Genomic DNA, 18,271 nt, shown 5'->3' with positions numbered 1-18,271 from the left:
TTACAAAGGTAAAAACAAACTCTCTCCTGAAGAGCTTGAAGCTTTTCGCAAGGACCATAAGTGTTTCAAGTGTGGGGAGCAAGGACATGGCTATCGTTCTTGCCCCAAGAAGAATACTCGCAATGAGACTCCTAGGGCTTCCACCATCGAAGCTCCAAAAGAGGATGCTCATTGCAAAGGATCATCACTCTCCTATGCTTGGGGAAAGGTAAGAGAGCATGATGCCTTCATCTTGTTTGACCCTGGCTCTACTCTCAACTTCATATCAATAGAGTTGGCCACCAAGTTGGGCATTCAAGCTTTTGAGATGGGAGATATAGTAGTGGTTGATGCAGCTTTCAAGGGACAACAAGCCTCCGTTACTCCCTTGATTGGGAAGTTGAGGCTTCATGTCCAAAGCTATGTCGACAAAGAAGACTTCTTCATCTCTCCTCTCCAACATCAGGATGTTATCCTAGGGGCACCATGGTTTGATCGCATGGCTGCCAACATGAAGTTCCCTGAAAGGAGAATTTACTTCACCTACAGGGAAAAGAACATGTATATAGATGCTAGTGAGCGTGGTCGCACTATTCCACTTGTAAATCCTCTTGCTTTTGATAAGTCAATGAAGAGCTCAGTTTCTGCGTACATGATTTTTGTCAAAGAGTCTCTAAAAGATACTAATGTTTCATCAAATGTAAATGATAGGAATCAAGAAGAGTTAGACTTGTCTAATTTTCTAAAAGGATTCCAAGATGTGTTCATCGATGATATCCCTATGGACTTACCTCCAAAACAAGGGGATGATGACCATTGCATTGAGCTCCTTCCTGGAAGCTCACCACCTAACAAGCCTCCTTATCGAGTCTCACAAGCTCAACAAGAGGAGATCATGAGGCAAGTACAAGAGCTGGTAGACAAAGGGATGGTGAGGCCTAGTTCCTCTCCCTTTTGTTCTCCAATCCTTTTAGTGCAAAAGAAAGATGGTACATACCATATGTGTGTGGACTATCGAGCACTAAACCATATCACTATCAAAAACAGATTTCCCGTACCTCGGGTAGAAGATCTGTTTGATAAGCTACAAAGCTCTACCTACTTCAGTAGGATTGACCTTAAGAGTGGCTATCATCAAATAAGGATAGTGGATGAAGATATCTTAAAGACCGCGTTTCGCACAACGTTTGGTCTTTATGAATATCTAGTCATGCCTTTTGGCTTGACTAATGCACCAGCTACGTTCAATCGTTTGATGGAGAAAATTTTTAGACCATATCGTAAATTCACTGGAGTGTTCTTTGATGATATCATCATCTACTCCAAGTCTTTGGAGGAACATAAACAACATCTCCAAGTGATTTTTCAAGCATTGAGAGAGAACAAGCTTTATCTCAACCAAAAGAAAAGCGAATTCTTCCTTCAAGAGATTCAATACCTAGGTCATATTATCTCTCACGATGGTATCCGTATGGATCCATCAAAGTTAGAGGTAATAAAATCATGGCCTTACCCAAGAAATCTACATGAGCTAAGAAGCTTTATTGGTATGTGCGCATACTATAGACGCTTCATAGCAAAATTCTCTCAAGTAGCACGACCACTACACAACTTAACTAAGAAGAACGTTAAGTTTGTATGGACTGCTAAGGAGCAAAATGCTTTTGAAAAGCTCAAAGAGAAGCTTACTTCCCAACCAGTCCTCGTGCTTCCGGATCTCTCAAAGCCATTTGAGGTCCAATGTGATGCTTGCGGAGATTGCCTTGGAGCAGTTTTGCTTCAAGAAGGGCATGCCATAGCATATGAGAGCCGAAGGCTTAATACTGATGAACGAGTCTTGGGCATTTATGAGAAAGAGCTTTTAGCTGTTCTACATGCCCTAGACACATGGAAGCACTACCTATTGGGGACTCCATTTATCCTACGAACCGACCACCAAAGTCTCAAGTATTTCATGGCGCAAACCAAACTTTCAGACAAACAAATGAGGTGGGCAAATTTCCTTTCGCAATTTAATTTCCATATTGCTCACATAGCTGGTAAGCACAATCAAGTTGCCGATGCACTTTCACGACGACCAAAAGTTAATGCGGTGTCTATAGCTACTCACAATGATCTATCCTCTATGATAGATGAGTATGCTACTGACCCTAATTTTAGAGACATAATGTCAGCCCTTGCTTTGGGGAAGAAAGAGGAACCATTCACCTTGCAGGATGGTTATCTTCTCCATAGCAATAGGCTATGTGTTACCCATTCACTTCGTGAGAAAGTTATGTATGAATCCCATGCTCCTCCATATGCGGGGCATAGAGGTATTCAACCTACTCTCCGAGGAGTGGAGACGTACTTCTATTGGCCTACCATGAAAGTGGACATACAAGAGTATGTTTCAAAATGTGTAGTATGCCAAAAAACCAAGTATGATAGAGGAAAGCAACCTGGATTACTCCAGCCATTGCCTATTCCAAATTCACCATGGGAGAGTTTATCCATGGATTTCATCTTTGGATTACCCAAGTCTATCCATGGGAATACAGGAATATGGACAATAGTCGACAGGTTTAGCAAGCAAGCGCATTTTATTCCTGTCAAAAAGACTATTAAGGCACATCAAATGGCAACTCTATTCATATCTCAGATTTTCAAGCACCATGGATTACCCACATCCATCGTATCAGATAGAGATCCTCGAATGACCAGTAATTTCTGGAAAGGTCTCTTTGAAAATCTAGGAACAAGATTGAATTTCTCTTCAGCCTATCACCCACAAACGGATGGCCAAAGTGAGATAGCCAATCTTACGATACTCGATCTACTCAAGACTTATGTTACCGAAGTAGATCAACGCTCACAGTGGGAAAAGTACTTACCTCTTGTAGAGTATGCCTACAATAATACTGTACATACTTCTACGGGAAAAGCACCTTTCGAGATCATTGAGGGAAGACCTAAAAGTCCCTTGCTACTCAAAGTACATGGGAAGATCTTCGCCGCCGATGAGTATAGCCGTGACCTACAAGAATCTTTTCAAAAGATTAGGGAGGCTATATCCATCTCTCAACAAAGGCAAAAAGCTGCTGCTGATAAGCACAGAAGAGCCTTAATGTTCAAAGAAAATGATTGGGTCTTACTCAAGTTTCCTAAGGCTCGATTAAGGCAAACGACGGGCAAAAATCCTACGGGCCATCAAAAGTATTATGCTAAACTAGCAAAAAGATACTATGGTCCTTTCCAAATCTTAAAGCCCATCAATGAGACGGCTTATCAACTCAAGTTGCCCAACCATTGGCTTATACACAATGCCTTTCATGTAAGCCTACTTAAGCCCTACAAAGGAGAGCCACCAACTAAACCAATTATTGAAGACCCTCCCGAAGTTGAAGACCAAGAAGAGGTGCTACAACCCGAAGCTGTCCTTCGGCATGAAGACAAGGTACTACGACATGGTAAGATTATCCGACGGTATCTTATTAAGTTCAAAAATTATCCTTTTGAAGATGCTAGATGGATGCAAGGAGTACAGCTTAAGGATAGTATGAACCTTGTCAATGCTTACAATGCTACATTAGAGTAAGCAAATGTACAAATTTCTTTTAAATGACTCATGTTTTTGTCTTATAAGACTAGTCCTCTTTTTAATTGTGCACAAAATTAACTAATATGCATGCTTAGAATCATGTTTGGGATGACGACGTCTCTCAAACACCAAGTAGAATTTGTCACTCTACTCTGAGAGAATGAAATGGACTAAAGAGCAGACCTGCTTGCGGCAGCTACGTCTCCCAAGCACCAAATGGATTAGTCATCCATCTTGGAAAGATGTCGTAGGGTAAAAAGGGATCCTCTACCCGCTAAGTAAAATTGACTAATGACTAAGGCTTTATCTCTTCTACCTCATAGTCGAGGACGACTATGATTTCAAGAGAGAGGTAATGTCATAAAATCTAATATCTGACCAACCCAAATGATTTTCTCATATTAAACTGATCATTTAATGTGGGAGAATAAACGGGAACAAGGGTTAAGATATAGATGATCTTATAGATCTGTTTAAGCACGGGGCCAATGGTAAAGGGGCCCATATGAGAAAAGGTCTATCAAAGAGAAAGGTTAACTAATGGAGCAAAAGACCTTAGGGTTGTCTTCATTAAAGCCTCCAAAGGTAAGTGTTAAAAGCTTTAGGACATAGTCTTTAAAATTTTACTCTTTAGTCACTAAAGTCCAAGCAGGCAAGGGGGTAGCTTGCTTAAGCTAGAGCTGTGCTTAAGCAGGGGGGCTGCCTGCTTACCAAGTTCAAAATACTTGCTATTAAAGAGGGGGCGAGCCCTACAAAGGGGGGGGGTAGATAGTAAGTGAGCACCTCACCAAGGACCCATACCCTTATGAAAGGAAAGGGGCCACTTGTCAAGTGTAGAGACACACTACTCAAGCAGGTAGGGGTTGTGCTTAAGCAAGGACTGTGCTTAAGCAAGGGGGGTGCTAGCTTAGCCTCACAAAGAGAAAGAAGGACACTTGTCAAGAGGCTACACACCTTTCCCCAATGGGAGCCCAGCTCTCATTGGCTAGAGGGCTACATGGCCCAATCAGCTTCAAAGGAGCCCTAGGAAAGGGGGTCGACCTAGCTAGCTCTATCTCTCTCTCATTTGAGTCTCCCACGAGCTCTCTCCCCTTCATTCTTCCCTTCACACACTCTTGTGAAGCAAGGATTCCATCTTCTTCTCCAAGCTTGAGAAGTTGAGTGCCTACTACCACAAGCTCTTGGCTATGGATGCAAATCCACACAAGAGAATGCTTCTGCTTGCTTATCAATCTCTCTAATCTCCATTAACTCTATGCTAAGCTGTGCTACAAGAGCTATGAGCGATTATGTGCAAGGGGTTATTTCTTTCTAGTAGAGCTACTTCTACTTCTCTCTTCTTCCTCACTCCCTGCTAGCTCTCCTCACCTTTCATGGTGTTTGAGGTCTTGGGATTGAGGCTGGGTATTTTTCAAGCTCATGCTAATCATGTTTATTGTTGTAGTTATGCTAATGCTTGGTGAGTGAAGCTTACCATCTTCATCTCATCAAGAAGGTCTCAAGGAACACAAACAGTTGTATTGTAAACAAGTCTTCCGTCATGGAAGAATCTATAATACAAATGCCTATTGGAGGGGGGACCGGCTCCAACTAATCCGGTCCTCTATTGGTGTCGATTTCTCTAAACTCTCTGTCTCTTTTACAAGTATTGATCATGCCATGTTAATGAAGTAATGTGTTAAGTGTTGCTCTCTCTATCCAAGCACTTTCTTTCTCACTATACATCTACACACTAAAGAATACCCAAGGAAATGCTCAATATGTTATTTACTTTCCGCTTCAACTCAAGTTAAAAGGCTAATTCCATTACAAGCCGTCATCGCGACTTGAAATTTAAGGAGGATGATTGGGTGCTCTTACGTTTTGAGAAGGCACGCCTAAGAAAGAAAAAGGGAAAGGAGAGGCTTTTTCCAAAGCTTAGTATGCGATACTACGGACCTTTCCAGATCACTGAAAAGATAAATGATGTCTCCTTCCAATTGAAACTGCCAGATACTTGGAGAATTCACAATGCATTTCATGTGAGTCTCTTGAAACCTTTTAAGGGTGATGTGCCTGATGATGGGGAGCCTGATGAGCAACCCATATGGAAGAAAACGCAGAGATCCTTGTTCCTAAACAGATTTTGGCACATAATTTCCCGAAGGCGGTTCTTGGTTAAGTTCAAGAGCTATCCTGCATTGGATGCGAAGTGGATGGAGGAGGAGGACCTAGCAGATACTCCTCAGATTGTGAAACTTTACCTCGATGCTTTTGGTTTAGCATAGTCTACTCCAAACGGAACCCAGAATTCAGCTTGGCCGGAGATATGGTGCAGTGGGATGCACAAGAGGGGAGTCACTCCGCTCCTTTGTCAACAGATGCCTTGATTTAGATACTAGAGTCACTGATGTCCCTTTGAGCTTCAGGGATACTGAGAGCTGACGGTATTATGTTGTATGACTTTATGAAATGGAATTCCTGATTATGATACTGATTTTGTTCTTGACTTCTCTAAAGTGCAGGAACTGATAGACGAAATGACTGCAGCATTTTGGGCTGATTGATCTCGAATAGACATGGTTGCAATAGGGGTTAGTCAATCGGACATCGATGAGGTCCCGATTGGATCTAGATGCGCTTGCTAGCTACATTGCCGATAAATCATGGTTTAAGATCCAAATGAATGTTGAATGTCCTGTGATGTCGATTGATGAACTGTGATGTTCTGTGATGTGACTGTCGATTTAGTACGTGTACTAGATGTGTGTTCCTAGTACGTAGGTACTAACAGTCAGTGTCTGCTAAGACGGTTTATGGCCTCTGTCTGTTTTGCAGGCGTTCCTAGTACGTAGGTACTAACAGTCAGTGTCTGCTAAGACAGTTTATGGCCTCTGTATGTAATCGAGGGCAATTACAATGCTTTCAAGAGGGGGGTATGTTACAAAGTGATGACGTGGCTACTGAGAGCAGAAACCCTAATTCCTGCAAACCCTAATTTCTGTCAGAAACCCTAATCTGCAGAAAACCTAATTTCTGGAAACCCTAACCCTAACTGCTGGCTGAAACCCTAATGTGGCTGAAAACCCTAAAACAGGCGGCTGAAATGCCACGTGGCAAACAGTACGGATTCCGAAAATTGTGGCAAGATTCACGGCAGAAAAAAAGGCCAGCAAGCGACACAAATTGGGCTGCTTTTCTCTACGTATGGGCAAGGAGAGAGAAAAATTGATTGCTTTATTTTTACTCTGAGAGAGAGAGAGAGAGAGAGAGAGAGAGAGAGAGAGAGAGAGAGAGAGAGAGAATTTTTGCTTTTGTTCTGAAAGCTTTTGGGGCTCTGATTTCGGGCATCCCTTGTAATCTTTAGATAAGCGGTTTAGGGCTCGCTCTGCAGAGCATCTGGACGCAGAGTCTGAGAGTGAAACCCTAACCGCTCTCTTGTACTTTGATCATTGATTAATACGTAAAGAATACCGAAAGGGGCGCCAGTCTTTGGGGCCAATATCTCTAGGCACGGAACTCCGCCAGGCCAGTGCAAATCTATTGTGATCTGTGAATTGTTTTGAAGTGGTTATTTGGTGCTGTCGTGATTGATTCTTGACTTGGAGTGTCCAAGTCTATTACATGAACACAGGACGAATATGTCTGAACTTGATAAAGAACGCCACGATTTTCTCCACACTCATGCCGATTGCTTTTCTGAAGGCCTACCAGGCGAGTTGCCACCATCTCGTCCTAAGGATCATACTATTGATCTGATACCTGGAAGCACACCACCGAACCGGCCACCTTACCGTGTGAGTCGAGCCCACAATGAAGAGATTATGAACCAAGGGTGAAAGACCTCTTGAAAAAGGGTCTTATCCAGCCGAGTACTTCACCCTACTGCTCTCCGGTGTTGTTGGTTTTAAAGAAAGACGGATCTTGGAGAATGTGCATTGATTATAGAGCTCTCAATAAAATCACCATCAAGAACAGATTTCCAATTCCGAGGATCAATGATATTCTGACAAATTACAAGAATCCTCTTGTTTCAACAGGATCGATTTAAAAAGCGGATATCATCAGATCCGAATCGCACCAAAAGATGTCTACAAGACAGCTTTTCAAATGAGTTTCGGTTTATATGAATTTTTGATGATGCCTTTTGGCCTTACCAATGCTCCAGCGACTTTTAACCGAATGATGGATAGGATTTTCAGAGAGTACAGATCTTTGGTTGGCACTTTCTTTGATGATATTATAGTCTTCTCCAAGGATGAGGCAGTACATAGACACCATCTGCTACAGGTCTTTCAGGCATTGCGAGATCACAAGTTGGTGATCAATGCCAAGAAGAGTGAGTTTTTCTTACCGGAGATACACTTTCTGGGAAACATCGTCTCAGCAGCATGAGAACAGATGGACCCGGCCAAGATTGAGACTATACATGATTGGCCCGATTTGAAGAATGACCATGAAGTTAGAAGCTTCTTGGGCTTATGTTCTTACTACCGGCGGTTCATTAGAAAGTTTGCAGAGGTTGCTTCCCCTTTGCATATTTTCACAAAGAAAGGAGTCCCTTCTCGTGGGGACTCACAAAGGTGACTGCCTTTCAGACTTTGAAAGAGAGATTGATTATGGGACATGTTTTGACTTTGCCGGATTTGCAAAAGTCATTCGAAGTATATTGTGATGCTTGTGGTCGTAGTTTGGGTGCGGTCTTAAGGCAAGAAGGCCATGTCATTGCCTATGAGAGCCGATTGTTTCAAGGCCAGAATTGACAGCACAGATTTATGAAAAAGAGCTTTTGGCGGTTATCCATGCTCTTACTCAGTGACATTACTTACTCGAAGCTGATTTTACGGTCTTCACTGATCATCAGAGTTTACACTACTACTTGTCACAGAAGCAGCTTTCAGAAAAGCAGATGCGGTGGGCTAACACCTTGTCACAATTTCACTTCCAGATTGTCCATGTACAGGGACAAAAGAACTTGGTGGCAGATGCTTTGCCCCAGAAGCCGTTGGTCTTGGCTATTTCCGTGATTCATCATAGAAGCTTCGAGGACATGGTCGATTAGTACGCCACGGATCCAGATTTTTTGAATGTATTCAATTGAATACAGAATGCGGAGGTAGTAGCCGGATATTCCATACAGGATAGCTACTTGATGAAGAAAACGATGTTGTGAGTTACACAACCGTTGAGGGAAAAGGTTCTGACCGAATGCCATTGTCAACCATTTACGGGTCACCGCGGCATTGACTCCACCTTGAAAGGTGTGGAGCGTTACTTCCTTTGGCCGAGACTCAAGAGGATGTGGACAATTTTGTACGCAGTTGCTTGGTATGCAAGAAGGTCAAGTTTGACAGGCACAAAGCACAGGGATTGTTACAGCCTTTACCCATTCCCAGCCGCCCCTGGGAAAGTATTGCAATGGATTTCATTTTTGATCTCCCGAAGACAGAGTGGGCACGATGGTATCTGGACTGTTATTGACAGATTTAGCAAGCAAGCTCATTTCATTCCAGTGAAGAAAATAGTCAGGCCGATGTTCATTGCTCAAATATTCAGATTACATGGCATGCCTGAGACAATAGTTTCTGACAGAGATCCCCCATTCACGAGTTTCTTTTGGAAGGCTATTTGGGAGAACATTGGCACACGGTTGCAGTTCTCGTCATCTTTCCACCCGCAGACAGATGGGCAATCTGAGATTGCAAATTCAATCATACTGGATTTATTGAAGTCTTACATGTCTGATCAAAAGACTCAATGGAAAAAGTTTTTGCCCTTGGTGGAATTTGCCTACAATAACACGATCCACTCTTCCCCGGGGAAGGTGCCATTTGAGATTATTGAAGGTGCTACGAAGGTTCCACCGTTCCTAAGCACGAAAGATAAGATTTTTCAAGCCGACCAGTACACGAGGGACTTGGACACTGCTTTTGCCAAGGTCCGGGAGGCTTTACCAAAATCTCAAGAAAGACACAAGAAGGCAATAGATCGACACCGTCGCGATTTGAAATTAAAGGAAGACGTTTAGCGGCTTTTTCCAAAGCTTAGCATGAGATACTACGGACCTTTCCAGATAAAAGAAAAGATAAATGATGTCTCCTTTAGATTGAAGTTGCCCGATACTTGGAGAATTTACAATGCTTTTCATGTGAGCCTCTTGAAGCCTTTTAAAGGCGATGTGCCCGATGATGGGGAGCCAGATGAGCAACCCGAAGTGGAGGAAAGCGAGGAGATACTCGTTCCACAACAGATACTGGCACATAAAGATTAAAGGTAAAGTGATTAGGCGGTTCTCGGTTAAATTCAAGAACTATCCTGCATTGGATGCGAAGTGGATGGAGGAGGACCTGGCAGATACTCCTCGGATTGTGGAACTTTACCTTGAAGCATTCGGTTTAGCATAGTCTATTCCGATAGAACCCCGATTTCAGCATGCCTGAATCTAGTGCAACGGGTTTGCACAAGAGGGGAGTCACTCCGCTCCTTTGTCAACAGAGTACTCCGATTTTTGATATAGTCACTGATGTCCCTTTGCGTTTTAGGGATACTGGGCTGACAGTATTTTGTTGTATGACTTTATGAATTGGAATTCCCGAAAATAAAAATGATACTGATTGATTTGTACTTGACTTGTTTGAGTGCAGGAACTAAAAGACGAAATGACTGCAGCATTTCGGTCTCATGAATCTCTATAGACATGATTGCAATATGGATTAGTTAATCGGGCATCTATGAGGTCCCAACTGGATCTAGATGCGATTGCTAACTACGTTACCGATTAATCATGATCTGAGATTTCGAATGGATTTGAATGTGATTTTTCATGTGATCACCTGTGATGTCAAGTGATGTCAGGTGATATGACTGTCGATTGGTACATGTGCTAGATGTGTTGTGCCTAGTGCGTCGGTACTAACAATCAGTGTCTGCTAAGACAGTTTATGGCCTCTGTCTATTTTGCAGGCGTAATCAAGGACGATTATAGTTCTTTCAAGAAGGGGGTATGTCTGCAACTAAAGAACTGGCAGCATTGACACGTGGCAGACTGGACTGTAGGGAACTGGCAACAGTGACACTTCGCAGACTGTATGGAATCCCGAAAATTGCAGCGCTTTATACGCTGACAGTGCTGATGTGGCATTCCATACGAAATCAACGCAAATTACGTTGGCTGCTTTAGTGAGTAACTTTTGGGACACTTGCTTTTGAATTAAAAAGCTTTTGAGTTAATGCTTTTGGGGCTCTGCTTTTGGGCATCCCTTCTACTTATAAATAATTGGGCAGGCCTTCACTTATCAGGGCATCTGGACGTAGAGTCTGAGAGTGAGCACCTACCTGCTCTCATGTACTTTAAACACAGATTAATACAAAAATAAATACCGAAAGGGCCGCCAATCTTTGGGGACAATACCTCTGGGCACAGAAGTACATCGGGCCATGTCAATTTTTGAACTGTTTTGAAGTGAATCTCTGTTGTGTTGCGGTAGAATCTTGACTTGGGGTGTCCCAAGTCTATTAAAGGAACCATCCTCCTGGTTAAGAACCGTCTTCTTCTCCAACTCCACTCTCACCACGCAAAGATCCATTCCGCTTCGGGTGATGACCATACACTGAGATCTTGGGTACTTGGATTCTTGATGGACTTGGGTTCTTGAGGTTCTTGAGTTCTTGAGGTTCTTGGGTTCTTGGGGTTCTTGAGTTCTTAGCTTGCAATCGGTGTTTGAGAAGGCTTTTCTCTTACCCGAGCTCAACTCTTCCCTACAAGCACACCCCTTGGCGGCCTTGCACTCACACCAAAGTTGCTTTTTACAACCTCATGTTGATTGGCCGGCCGCTAAGTGCACAGTCCGCTCTCAATGAGTGAAAAGAGGAACAAGGGGAGGCTAGACAAGCCCTTCTTTCTTGGGTTACCTGCTACTCTTCAAAAACACGATTAGGAATCGACACGCCCGAGTGGACTTGGGTTACGTGCGACCGTCAACAAGCAAAAAAAAAAATTGTGGTTCTTTCCTTGAGTCCCAAAAGGGATGCCAAAAGCAAAGCCCCAAAATCAGTTAAACTCAAAAGCAACAAGGGATGCCAAAAGCAGAGCCCCAAAATCAGTTAAACTCAAAAGCAAAAGTTCTAAAAGCAACTGTTTCCAAAAATTTGTAGTAAAAGCAGTCAGTGTAATTTACGGAATTTCCGTACAGCTGTCAATGCAAAAAGCAGGCCTGTCCTTACAGCTTGCCACGTCAGTGTGTCAGCGGAAAATCCGAGTGTTCCGCGTCAGTGTCCGTACCGCCCGCCACATCAACACGTCAGCACAGAATCCGGAAATTGTTGCCACATGTGTGTCCGGGCAGAATTGCCACGTCATCAATTTGTGACATAACCCCCTCTTGAAAGACTTGTAATCGCCCTCGATTACGCCTGCAAAACAGACAACGGCCATAAATTGTCTTAGTAGAGACAAGCTGTTAGTACCAACGTACTAGACACGACACATCTAGCACATGTACAAAGACGTAGTCACATCATTGCACAGGACATCACATGACAATCAATCACAAAAACATTCATTCCAAATCTCATACCATGACTACCAGCAACGTATTTAGTAACCACATCTAGATCCATTCCGGACCTCACTAATGTCAGGTTAACTAATCCCATATTGCGATCATGTCCATAAAGATTTGTGACTCGTGTGCAAGTAGTCATTCTCCTCAAGCACTGTCGTGTTCGAGAATCGTTCGCCTCAAGCACTATCGTATGCGAGAAATCGTTCGCCTCAAGCACTGTCATGTGCGAGAAATCATTCGCATCAAGCATTGTCGTGTGCGAGAAATCTTTTCCGAGGATCCCAATCCATCACTAAGTTCATACTGAACAGAGTGGTCCAGTCATTCATTCAGTTGTGATTCATGATTGGTTATCAGGTTCATTCGGGAGCTGTCATTGCTCCAAAATCATCATCATCTCATTCTTAATTCTGCTCTTTTCCAAAATTAACAGATTCTTTCAAAAAACATTAGCTCTATTCAAAATTTAAAATCATCTTTTAAAAAGTCTTGTTCCATAAATTCATAAAGCAAAATAATGCTAGTTCAAAAATCTGCTCTGGAACGAGTATCGGCTCATACTGCTGTCCTTTCAATCTGTCAGTCATCCTGATTCTTGTGCCCTTTTGGGACACTGTGCAGTGATGTGTCCTTGTTCTCCACATTCAAAAAACTTTCCTGCTTTGAAATATTCATCTCTTTGGTCTTCTGTAAGTGAAGGTCGTCTATCTCTTCATCGATTGTTTCTGCTATGACTTGTTGAAGGTTCATCTGATGGGTAAGTCAAGTTACCCGAATGTATAGCAAATCCCCGCTTCGCATGTCCCATCAACTGTTGTATAGACTCGGACTTCCTTTCGAGACAGTAGTCTCGAATTTCTTTGGGAAGTCCACAACAAAATCGTTCAATCAGCTCCTTAAAATTGATCTTCTTAAAGGATGAAACAAATAGAAAAATTTCCCAGAATCTTTCACAGTAAGAATCCAAAGATTTTGTCTTGACCATCCGAACATGGTTCCAATCAATAATCACGTCTCGTTCGTATTCTTGTGTGAGCCATGAAGAAATAAAGAGTTTCTTAAATTTCAACCACTTTGTCGGGGCTTGTTTCCTTAACAACAAAGTGGACCACCACGTCTGTGCATTGCTTTTCAGAAAGGATGCCGCCCGTCTGATCTTGGAGTGCTCTGTATAGCGGCCTCCAGAAAATGCTATGTCAAACTATTGGACAAAGGCTAAAGCCTTAAGAGCATCTCAAAACCCTGAAAATTGCTCAAACTTTACTACCTATCCTCCCTCTTTGAATTCTTTGGGCTTTTTGCCCTTGTCGTCAAGGAAATCATATGTATTGGCTCTGTAAAAAACGCTTTCTTTTTGCATAAAAACATGTGATCTTTCCGTCGTTTCTTGCCCTTCCTGTCCTCATCACTCGAGTCACAAGAAGATGAGGTGTCCGAGCTGTCAGAAGATGAGGACGAACTGGGCAATCCTTCGAAGCGTACAAGCTTCTTCTACTTTTGGCGTTTTCAAAAGTGGATTTTTGACCCAAGTAACTAGGGAAATTAGTTCCCTTGTTACGTTGCTTCAGTTGCTTTTCTGACGGCTTCTTCGTGTCCAAAAGCTGATTGATTTGGGCCTGGACAGCATCATGGATTTCTTCTTCAGTAAACGTTCTCGGGGTAGGAGGCTTCTTGATTGCCGGTTTGATTGGTGGCTCGGTGGCTTTCTGCCACTGGGTGTGCACTTCAGAGATGGATTGCTGAGACAAAAATTTTGCAAACTGAGGGTCTTTCGCAAATTGAATCATCTGCTTTGTGCACTCGTCAACCTGCTGTCGACACTGCATCTCTTGAAGTTCGTATTGAGTAGGCCGAGGTGGTCTGTACTCTTCCTTTGTTAAATCGTTAAAATCTTCTGCGTGGTCTCCTCTCGCATCAGCAGATGCAGAAGAAGTCGACTGATTCTTTTCGGAATCCGTAAGTGTCACGAGAAAAAGGATCACATTTCCCGATAGAAGAAAAATCGATCGTGCTCTGATACCACTATAGCAAACTTTGGGCCCCCCAAGTCTAGAATCTGTCGCGACACAAGAGAGAATCACCTAAAATACTTCACAACTTTAAAATCACAATTCAATTTAGTTAACATGGCCAGGCGTAGTTCCGTGCCCAGAGATATTGGCCCTGAAGACTGACGCCCCTTTCAGTATTTCTTTTATATTAATCTTTGAGCAAAGATACAACTCCCGCAGAGCCCTCACTCTCAGACTCTGCGTCCAGATGCTCTGAGAAGTGAGGCCCTTAGGGCTCTTTTATTCTTACAAGGGATGCCAAAAGCAGAGCCCCAAAATCAGTTAAACTCAAAAGCAAAAGTTCCAAAAGCAACTGTTTCCAAAAATCTGCAGTAAAAGCAGTCAGCGTAATTTTTGAAATTTTCGTACATGCAAAAAGCGAGACTGTCCATACAGCCTGCCATGTCAGCATGTCAACGAAAATCCGGGTGTTCCGTATTGCTGCCACGTCGACGTCCGTTCCGCCTGCTACATCAGCATGTCAGTGCAGAATCCGAAAATCCTTACTGCTGCCACGTATCTCCGGGTAGAACCGCCACGTCATCAATTTGTGACACGTTCCATGTTACTATGGATCCATTTTCAGCCAGCTTCAGCCCTAGCATTTTGTATTTTCAGCCCTCACCCTTCGTCGTCATTGTCTACATCATCGTCGTCAAGTACCACAACATTTAGAAGTATTGTACCAGACCTTGTGCAATCTAAAGCAAGTACCTCTCTAGCAATAGAGAGGTGGCCCCTTGGAGGGGGGTTTGGGAGCCCATCTAGTGCAGTCTCATGCACGTTGCACTCAGAGTTTCCACCCTCTTTGTTTGGTCATTGCACATTCTCTCTCTAAGCAAGGAAGGCTCTCCCTTCCTCTAAAGTAAAAGAAAACTTGAGCACTCACTACAACTCATCCTGAGCTTAGACCATCATTCACTTCCGTTGCACATTTCAGTTCTTTTCCGTTGGCACGTGGTGCCCGTCCCCATGACAGTATCCCAAAACCACTGACAGTAGGCATCCAATGTGTTTTCCTTGGTCATCCTCAAATGATTCCAAGCTGTATAATCTTGTTCGTGTGAAAACCCACTTGAATTGTAGCCATTTTGTTGGCGCTTCCTTGCGGAGCGGTAGGGTAGACCACCGGGTTTGGACATTCCCTTTGAGATACTATGTCGTTCTTTGTACCTTGAAATGCTCTAAATAGCGTCCTCCCCAATATGTGATGTCAAACTATTGGATAAAAGCGAGGGCTTTATGGGGTATTCCTAAAGCCGAAAGACGTATCGAACTCCTTGAATTCCTTGGGCTTGTTGCCCTTAACCTTAAGATAGTCGTACTCGTTGGCTCTGTATAGGTACTTCCTCTTCATTGCGTCATCGACTCATCGAGCTCTCAGAGGACGAGGAGTCCTCATCCAAATCGTCAAAGTCCTTCCAAGATCTTCGATGTTCTTTGCCTTCTTCTTGCCTTTGCTAAGTCTCTGAGTCTTTCTGTTCTTCTTGTTCTTTCTATCCTCATCGCTGGAATCAGAGGAAGAAGACTCTCCAAACTATCCAAAGAAGATGAGGATGAATTGGAAACACCCTCAAATCGAGCACGTTTCTTTCGTGTACTCACAGCCTCAAAGGTAGATTTTTGACCCAAGTAGCAGGGATAGTCTGCTGACCGACTCTTCTTTCATGGCTGCCTATCAGTCTTCATGAGTTTGCTAACTCGTTGCTTTATAGCTCCATCATCCTCTAAGTACAACCTTTGTTTTGGTACCGCCAGTGTAGATTTCTTCTTCAAAGCCGACTTGAGAGGCGAGCAAATGGTGGCAAGCCATTGAGAGTGCACCTCGTCAAGTGGGTGCTTCGCCAAAAATTTTGCGTACTGGGAATCCTTGAAGTACTAAAGTGTCTGTCGAGCATAGTGTCGATCTGTTGTTGATGTATCTCCATTCATTCGTACTCTGTGGGTGGACACGGATCATACTCTTCTCCTGAGTCATTGGAAGGTGATCGATGTCCATTCGAATCTCCGTTGTTTTCTCTCGTACCCGAGTGGTTGGGTGCGACAGTTTCCACCTGGCGGGATTTGTTGACTGAATCCATGTGTGCTTCAAGTTTAGGGATCCAATCCTCGTAGAAGAAGAATCGTTTGTGCTCTGATACCACTGTAATAGACTTGGACACTCCAAACCGAAGATCTAATGCAACAAACGTGAGAGAAACTAAAAGAACTGAACAAAACTGGGAGGGACAACACAGCACGACGAAGTTTTGCACCCAGAAGTACTGGCACCAAAGACTGGCGCCCTTCTCGGTATTTCTTTATTATTGTGATTCCAAAGTTACAATATCCAAGGGTCCTTGCTCTCTCTGTAGTGCTTCCAAGCTAACTTGTAAAGGCCCCTAGCCAAAAGCAATACATGAAAAGCAGCAAGTCTAAAAACATCTTGTCCCAAAAGCTAGCAGCCTATTGATTGGGTTGTCCATACGTGGTGCCACATAAGCATGTCAACGTGAATTGCGGCGCGATTCGCGAAAGTCCATACAGCCTACCACTTCATCAGCCGCTCGCTCTTTTAGGCCCTTCAGCCGGGGCACCATAAGTTGGAAACAATTTATTGGCCCTTCTATTCTTTACCATGCCATGTCATCACTTTGTGACAGTCCACAATCCTGCTAACAACAATAAATTGTTTGCAACGCATCCATCGTGTTTTGTATACGTCATGCTGAGGTTCCTTGCCAGATGCAATGAGCTTTGAACCCTGACACAGAGGTCCAAACGGAGAAATATAATTAATTGTAAAAGTACCGTCTCAGCAGATTAGTGCTACTCTGCCCCAGTTCTACTTAAGCAGCGTGAGCACAAGCACCAACTATGTAAGCAACCAATCTCAAAGTGGCACAGGGCTTCTTTATGCAATGCATAGGAACGCGATTTGGTAGGCTTGAAGGGTAAATGCGTCATCTCGCACGTGAACGTCCATCCAACTGACCATCCATATCAATCCTTCAAAAGTTTTAAAACCTACCAAAATCCATCTTTAAACCTTTCAATGAAACGTATGCTTTCTCATTAGACTGAAATGCTTTGAAGAGAAATTCATGTTCCAAGGATGTGATGTTTCAATAAACAGAACTACATCTTTCCCACAGCACTCCAATAGCAGTGCCACTAAAGCACATTTCTTTGACTGACTGTCAGCAATCTCTCAATTATTGCTCACGCTTTCAAGTTCAACCTGCCCATAAACTATTTCTTGTGATGCCAAGATAACCACAATCATGCTCAGCTACACAGTTCTTTCCTTGGTAAGGTTATCGTGCGTGCCCAACTAAACACCAACTAAAAGAAAAGCCCGTTAAACACAAAGGTTCGATCAAGGAAATGGGAGGCTTACATCTTCTTGATGACCGTGAAGCTGTTGACTGAGCCTAAACTCTGCAGCTTCAGCTTCCATGGTGGACAATCACGATTCGCGTCTCACGGCAACTGGAAACTTGTATCCTACTTTTGTCTTTACGCTATGGTGATTATTTATACGACTTAGCCGTGACTATTGTTTTTACACACACACACACATATTATAATATATATATATATAATAATATATCTATTCTATACTATTATAAAAGGGGAAGGATCGCCCCCCCCCCCCCCCCCCCCCAACAAAAAACCTGCAAAGCTATATCTAACACTGGCATGGGAGATGGGATCAAAGGCTTCCATCACTTTTGGGCCCCCACATTACGCACGTGTCGTACCCGAGTTTACAAAAATACCCGAGTTTACTTTTGCGACTAGAGATACTTTTACACGTTAAAACTCCATGGAAGCGTGTACATTCCACAGGTGACGCACGCGAGCAAGGTGAATAGGGCAAATGGCCCTCAAACCCTAGGTTGTGGGTTCAATCCCGGGGAGCGGGGGGAAAGGGACGAAGTAAACTCGGGTACTCGAGTTTACATTGTCCACGGAAGCTCGAGATCTACGGTCCTCAATCATCCCATCATAGATCCCATCTCCTCCCATGCCCATGTGAGATATAGGCGAAACCCCCTCCCCCCCCCTCCCCAACACGTGGTAGTAGCACCTTCATCCACCAGCAGTGTCCCCTGCAGCCTTCGGGCACACTGCGA

The 18,271-nt window shown here is 43.4% G+C and overlaps 1 protein-coding gene across 1 annotated transcript in view; it reads right to left on the bottom strand.

Annotated features, from left to right (window-relative positions):
* LOC147420899 (transducin family protein / WD-40 repeat family protein) overlaps nt 1-17,687 on the bottom strand; it is a 74,138-nt gene extending 56,451 nt beyond the window's left edge. Inside the window, exon 1 of the mRNA XM_086504318.1 lies at nt 17,533-17,687. Coding sequence (XP_086360444.1) covers nt 17,533-17,592 — 60 coding nt within the window. The 5' untranslated portion in view covers nt 17,593-17,687. The remainder of the gene's footprint in view (nt 1-17,532) is intronic.
* Nucleotides 17,688-18,271: the final 584 nt, after the last annotated feature.

This window comes from Adiantum capillus-veneris, chromosome 28 (assembly GCF_014529385.1).
Source record: "Adiantum capillus-veneris isolate H3 chromosome 28, ASM1452938v2, whole genome shotgun sequence".
In the NCBI taxonomy this organism is placed as follows: Eukaryota; Viridiplantae; Streptophyta; class Polypodiopsida; order Polypodiales; family Pteridaceae; genus Adiantum; species Adiantum capillus-veneris.
This window is presented reverse-complemented; position numbering and strand designations above follow the sequence as displayed.